General features: G+C 34.2%; 1 protein-coding gene across 1 annotated transcript; it reads left to right on the top strand.

Annotated features, from left to right (window-relative positions):
- The first annotated feature begins 1761 nt into the window (after positions 1–1761).
- LOC132040904 (large ribosomal subunit protein uL30y-like) lies at positions 1762–5229 on the top strand. The gene is made up of 7 exons (XM_059431592.1): positions 1762–1905; positions 2654–2837; positions 2922–3019; positions 3111–3168; positions 3996–4075; positions 4185–4287; positions 4792–5229. Exons 2-7 carry the CDS (start codon positions 2664–2666, stop codon positions 5005–5007), a joined length of 729 nt encoding a protein of 242 aa, XP_059287575.1. The 5' UTR covers positions 1762–1905; positions 2654–2663; the 3' UTR covers positions 5008–5229.
- The last annotated feature ends 2146 nt before the right edge of the window (positions 5230–7375 follow it).

Below are 7375 nucleotides of genomic sequence, written 5' to 3'. Positions count from 1 at the left end.
TCATTCCTACACACCACACATATATTCGGCCACACACTAGTACCCATATTTTCATGAATTTCACTCATTTCCACTTACTACAACACACATAAACCATCTATAACACATAGAAAAATGAGATTGAACCTTACCTTTTCTACTTAATTCTTCACTTGGCTAAAGTTGGTGCTTGCATGAACCAAGGATTTGCTTGCTCTAACAATTACTCCATGTTGTTTAGCACCTTCCAAAAAGAGTAGAAAACCTAGGAAGAATTATTTTTTGATCAAGTTTCCATGGCCATGGGTTCGCCACCTAGGCCGAATAGCCTTCTTTTTTTTCCTTCATGATTCTTCATTTCTCTAGAATTAGAAAAGATGACAAATATATTGACTAGTCATCCCTCTTATATTTACATAAACCCCAACAAATATAAAGTGCACACATGTGCCCCTCATGAATTTAACTAATCAAATTTGGCCAAATTTTTGTGGGAGGGCCCACAAGTCATGTGCATAGCCACATGCCCTTTTTATTTCATGAACATTGAATTTTTCAACTCTTCACTTTTGCCCCAAATTTCATGAAATATTAGTTTCCATAATTTTCACTTTTTAACCCCAAATTTTCCTTAATATTCCATTCCAACAAAATAGCAAGCAACTTATGCCTTAAAATAAAATCGATGGTCAAAAATCTCAACCTCGCATCCCGGACTAGTCTTGTCCTTAACTTTTCACGGTTAGCTCGGAATATCCTAATGTACAAAAATGCGGGATATAACAATCCCAAAAATTAAAGACCACCAATTTGAAGGGAAAAAATTAAAGATTACCCAAAATGAAGGACAATCCGCGCAAAATTTGAAGAATTGCCCTTCTTTTGGGGTGGTTTTTAAATTTTGCCCCTCATATTTGTGGTCTTTAAGTTTTGCCCTTCGCTTGGTAAGGTGAAGTTCTGGGTTCGAACCCGCGCTTAGGCATAAAATTGAAAAATAATTTCCCAAGGCAGGGTGGGCGGCGTGTATGCCGGATCTGACATACAATCCTTAAGGAAAAACTAAGATTATGCCGGTGGGGGCAGACTTTGCCTTGAGGCATATATTTTTTTTTTTTTTACTTTTCAAGGCAAACTTTTAGTTATGCGCCAGGAAAAGTTCGTCTTATGAGACATACTTTTATTGTGCCTTAACTAAAAGTGTGCCTATAAGACATAACTAAAAAGTATGCTTGCATAAAGGCGGAACTTTCCTTAAGGCATAACTAAAAATTTGCCTTATAAGGAAAAGTTTATGCCTTAAGGAAAAGTTCTGTCTTATGGGGCATACTTTTGGTTATGGGGCAGACTTTTAGTTATGCCCCTCCGGTATAATCTTAGTTTTTCCTTAAGGATTGTATCGATCGCACACACACCCTCCGACCTTGCCTTGCGAATTAGTTATGCCCCTGCAGCGCATAATCTTAGTTTTCCTTAAGGATTGTATGATCCCAGACACACCCTCCAGCCCTTCCTTGCGAAATTATTTTTTATTTTATGCTTGAGCAGGGGTTCGAACCCAGAACCTCAGGTATTCGCCCACCTTTCCAAGCGAAGGGCAAAACTTAAAGACTACAAATATAAAGGACAAAATTTAAAGACCACAAATATGAGGGGCAAAATTTAAATATCACCCCTAAAGAAGGGCAATCCGTGCAAAAAAAACTTCGTAATTGGTCTTTGAAGTAAATTTGGGCCTCATTAAGTGGTCTTGAAATTAAACTCAGGGCCTCGTTAATTGGTCCTGGAACTAAATATGGGCCATGCAAATTAGGCCCAAACTAAGAATAACTTCTTTAAACCCTACTATATAAATTTAACTCAAATATATCAGCAGCTGCGCAGAGAACAGAGCTTGCAGGCAAAGGACGCTGCACAAATCTAAAGGGGGTAAGTAAACACATTTTCTCATCTTCTATAATCATTGTATTATGTTTCTGTTTTGTTTATGGGTTTTGTTAGTTTTTTTTAAGCATTTAAAATGTATCATTGTTTTCGGGTTTTACATAATAACCTCAGTTTTACACTTGTTGAAATGAATTTGTGTTAAAAGCATCAATTTCTTTTAGGGTTTTCCAGTTTAATATAATGAATTATTTTATTCTTTTTTGGAATTTTGTGTTTAGTTTCTGCTTGTTTTGTATAATTATTTATTAGTTTTTACTTGCTTAAATAATTTTAATTTTTTTTTTTTTTTTGTATTACTGAGTATTTGCAATGAATCTTTGTTAAACTGAATATTCATTACCATCTTTTTTATGAAGAAACATAAAAAAAATATTTTTTTTGACATTTTTGGAAAAGTGATTAAATTCTTATTTGGGGAAGTGGGCATTTGTTATGTAAAATTTTGTATAGAGTAAGTAATGTATATTATACATGTCCTATACACAAATATACATATAAACATACATCATCATTGTATATGTTTTTGTATATTTTGGCTAGAGCCTGTAATTAATTTTGGTCGACGGGCCAAAAATGAAAAAAACCCTTAAGCTCTCTGGTCTTTTTTTGGTAAACTAGTATCTTATTTGATTTAAAATTGTCATCTCAAATTTTTGCATCAGAAAGCAAGTAGGGAACTCGATGTTAATGCTTTGCTAAACTTGTGTTTTCGGGCTGTTCCATGTTATAGAGATAGAGACATGGGTGAGGGAGGTGTACCAGTTCCAGAGTCGGTATTGAAGAAGCAAAAAAGGAATGAGGAATGGGCCCTTGTAAAGAAGCAAGAGCTTGAAGCTGCCAAGAAAAAGAATGCCGAGAACCGCAAACTTATCTACAACAGGGCTAAACAGTACGCTAAGGAGTACTCCGAGCAGGTATTAATAAGCTCAATATCTCATTAAAAATGCTGATTTTGTCTAATACCGAGGTTTTTTAAGAGTTAGTATATATGTGTTTAGGAGAGGGAGTTGATCCGTTTGAAGCGCGAGGCGCGATTGAAGGGAGGATTCTATGTTGACCCAGAAGCAAAGTTGCTCTTCATCATCAGAATTCGTGGGTAAGATATTGCTGGATGGTTTATTTAAGCCATGGATGTTTTGATGAATAAAGTCTGGTTATTGATCTTTTTTTTTAAAAAAAAATATTAGGATTAACGCAATGCCACCTCAGACAAAAAAGATTCTGCAGCTTCTTCGATTGCGACAGGTATTTATTGATGTTTCCTGTTCAATATCTATGAAAATCTATAAGAGGACACTAGTTCAAGTTCTTAGCTGTCACTTGTGTATTATGGGAATCTATTTTTCCCTTCTTTAGTTTCCTTGCCACTTTGTAACCTCGAAGTGATTCTATCTGCTCAACTTGGCTATGGATAGCATCACTACGGTGGTCAATTAAGTGTTGTGTTTGGCCTGAAAGAGATTTAGAGTAGCATTTGAACTTCGAATTTTAACTGTTATTGTCATGCCAAACGGACTTTGACATTTAACTTGGATGGAGTAGTTGATTCAGTTCCATTTTCTTATCATATGTAGGCTTTGCATAATTTTCGTTGATTGTTCATTACACTTTTTTCTTGTTCTTTGGTTTGATTGATTGATTACACTTACGCGTTATCCTTATTTTTTCGGTTCATCCATCACACTCTTTTTATCTAGTCACTTTGCATAATTTAATGCTATAACCTATAACAAAACATGATTGGACTGCCATTTTACGTGTATTTATTTTATGATTTGTGGTTAATTCATAATATCTGCTAGTGCCTCTTGGTTACCAAGTCTAAGTTGTTGCGCAAATGAACATAATAATATATCTTTAGGCAATACGTACAGTTATGCTCTTGTTTTAGACTCTGTGTACTGATTTTTGGATATTTTTGAAGAAGCAACAACTGACCAATGAATTACTCTTAAACTTTGTACATGGGATTTTTGTTTTTTCTTTATGTGATCTTTCTTATTATTCATTGTGTATTACTTTCCCGGCTCAATTCTACCTGTCTTATGAGAGGACTCTTTGCTATATGGCAGATCTTCAACGGTGTCTTCCTGAAAGTTAATAAGGCCACCGTGAACATGTTGCATAGGGTTGAGCCATATGTTACATACGGGTGGGTATCATTCTATTTGTTTTCTCATGCGTTGCTTCCTTGTGAGGTTGATTGTGATTTTGGAGTTCCCCTATCAGTTATTGATTGATGCATTTCTTTAATTTCTCAGTTATCCCAACTTGAAGAGCATTAAAGAGTTGATCTACAAACGAGGTTACGGAAAGGTAGACAAGCAAAGAATTGCTTTGACTGACAATGCTGTCATTGAGCAGGTTGGTGCAAAATATGTTTTGAAGTTCATTCATAGTGTACTGTAAAATCTCTCTATAACGACATCATTTGTTTGGATATTTTTTGGCTGCTGTAGCGGAATGCTTTTATAGAGAACATATAAGACAGTTAGACCTCTCTATAACAACCTATCCTCTATAAACATATAAGACAGACCTCTCTATAACAACCTATCCTCTATAACAACATTTCACTATAACCATGTTTTCTGTGGTACAGATCTTTCATGTTGTTTATAGTATATGTTCTCTATAACACCATCCAAAAAATATCAGAACGCGATGCTGTTATAGAAAGATTTGATTGGATAACATAACATGTAAAATCGGTTCCAAAAAACTTGGTCGTTATAGTGAAATGTTATAGAGGATGATTGTTATAGAGAAGTCTGACTGTACGTGACAAAAGTTCTAAAACATCTAAAGCTTCAACCAAACAATACCTTAATCTCTCGACATTTTTCATCAAAATGCGAGATGTTGCAGGTTTTGGGCAAGCATGGAATTATTTGCATCGAAGATCTTGTCCACGAGATCATTACTGTTGGACCACACTTCAAGGAGGCTAACAATTTCTTATGGCCATTCCAACTCAAGGCACCTCTAGGTGGACTCAAAAAGAAGAGAAATCACTATGTTGAAGGCGGTGATGCTGGAAATCGTGAGAATTTCATCAATGAGCTCATCAGGAGGATGAACTAAAGCTGATCTCACTAAGAAGTTTTGTTTCTTTATTAGAAAGTTTGTTTCTGGTGTTTGAACTGTTTGTAATATTTGAACTAGACAAATTTCAGGTTTTGTTCTCGAGGTTAAAATTAGTTTTTGGGATTAAGTATACCAGTTGCCTGTGGTTTTGTCAATGTTCAATTTTAAAGTGGGAAGTGTGCTCGTTCAATTTAAATATATGGTTTCTGCACTTTGGAATTTCTCGTGTTTACAGATCATATCCTATAGTACCTGTCCTCTTTAGCCTACAGTATATAGAGAAACTAAAGTCGATCATTTTCCTGAATGTGATCAAATATGTTTCCTAGGTTATGTATATATTGTTATGCTCTATCAAGAAAAAATAATTTTGACGGTGGTGGTGGTATCCTAGCTGCTATACGACATCTTTTCTTAATAAAGATAAATAAATTGCTTCTCTAAAAATTTTGCACTAATATCGTTATCAGATTAAACTAGACTATTGTAGGGGTAGATATTCTTCAAGTATTTCAGCACGTGCTGCAAAAGCATGCTCTGTCCATAATTAGATTTTTAGCCCTTTATAAACTTTTTTCATTTTTTTGCGCGGATTGTCCTTCCTTTGGGATGGTCTTTAATTTTGTCCCTCAAATTGGTGTTTTTTAATTTTTGTCCTTCGCCTAATATCCCGAGTGCTTTCGGGTTTGAACCTAGTAAAGTAAAAAAAAAAAAAAAAAATTTCACATGAGAGGTTTGAATTTGTAAGGTAGAGTTTTGAAGGTAAAATTTAAGGGATAAGTGTATAACTATCATGTACCCATGTTGATTCATATAACTATCTAATTGATGGCTTTGTTAAGCTGCTGTTTAAGTACAATGTAAAGATCCCAAAATTAAATGTATCAATGTTGGTTCGTATGCACATTAGTATAATATAGCGAAACTATCTTGGTTATCTTCAATGCAGAGGACTACTATGGGATTATGGGAGATGATTGCAATTTAGCACTTATACTAACGGGGCAGAGTTTGCATGCTCGATGGGGCAAAGTTTCCTGCAAACTATGCCTTATCGAGTAGAAGTTTGCTAAGGAATAGTTTGCACCGCAAAACTACTTGCGGTAGGTAGAGTTTGTAGGCAAACTCTGCCCAATCAGACATAATTTGTCTGCAAACTATGCTCGATGGGGCAGAGTTTGTATAGCAACCTCTGCCTAGCGAATTTTGTTTAATTTTCACCTGAGTAGAGGTTCGAATCCGGAATCTTGAAGTTTTAGGTGAAGGGCAAAAGTTAAATACTTTCATTTGATGGGCAAAAATTAAAGACCACCCCAAAATAAGGACATTACTGCGAATTGCTCAACTTTTTTTAATTTTATGACTTTTTTTACAAGAAATATTTCTTTACTTGTCTCGGCCTTTATTATGTGTCACACAACTTTACTTATTATGTAATTTTTGTGTCACAAAAAACTGAATTCAAATCTTAAACCTTTTGGTTCACAAACTTTAAGTCTACTTTTTTTATGAGACAAAGAAAAACCTCACAAAGTTGTGTTAGGCACATCATTTTGTTGTCCTAACTTTAAGATATTTTTATTGTCTTATACTCTTTCAAGAAAAAATAATTTGGAGTGGTGTACCTAAGCTACTATCTAACATTTTTTCTTAATTAAAATAGTTTTTTTTGGTCCATTATATATGAATATTTGATATAAAAGTATTCTGAGAATTATATTTTTTTCAAATATAGAGTAGCAATGTAAATTTAATATAATAGAATAATGATTAATTGGATTTCTAAGCACTTAATAATCATTAAATTTGAAAATATTCACAGTTTAAGAAATTACAGATAAAAATATCACTTAATTAAGATTAAATGATTTTAGTTTGAAATTACAAAATCAAAATTAAACTTTCTCGATATTTAGGAATTAAAAATTCGAATATTTTCAAAATACCCAAAACAAAAATAAACTTCCACGCAGTACTGGTTCTATGATACGTGTAAACCTTTATCATGGGCCACGAAAATTCATAGATCAGAGCTCCATCATTTTTTATATTATATATAGCAAAAGAGAGTCTTTACAATCTGTACAGTATTTGATAGCTACAGAAGGAAGCATAGAGGGAAACAAAAAAGGAAAGAATCAATGGATGCAGCAAAAGAGAGGAAAGAGCAAGTGGAAAAGAAAGAAGACAAGGATGATGATCCCATGGCCAAAACTAGAGATATAATCAGAGAAGCCATTATAAGTGATGGTCAAAATTATCCAAACACTACTAATAATAAGAAGAAAGAAGGTGCTGAAGAACTTGATGATGTCTTAGTTTTTTCAAGAACTGTCCAGAAAAGGGACTCTTCACTTGAGTGATA

The sequence above is a fragment of the Lycium ferocissimum genome, chromosome 12 (assembly GCF_029784015.1).
Source record: "Lycium ferocissimum isolate CSIRO_LF1 chromosome 12, AGI_CSIRO_Lferr_CH_V1, whole genome shotgun sequence".
NCBI lineage: Eukaryota > Viridiplantae > Streptophyta > Magnoliopsida > Solanales > Solanaceae > Lycium > Lycium ferocissimum.
This window is presented reverse-complemented; position numbering and strand designations above follow the sequence as displayed.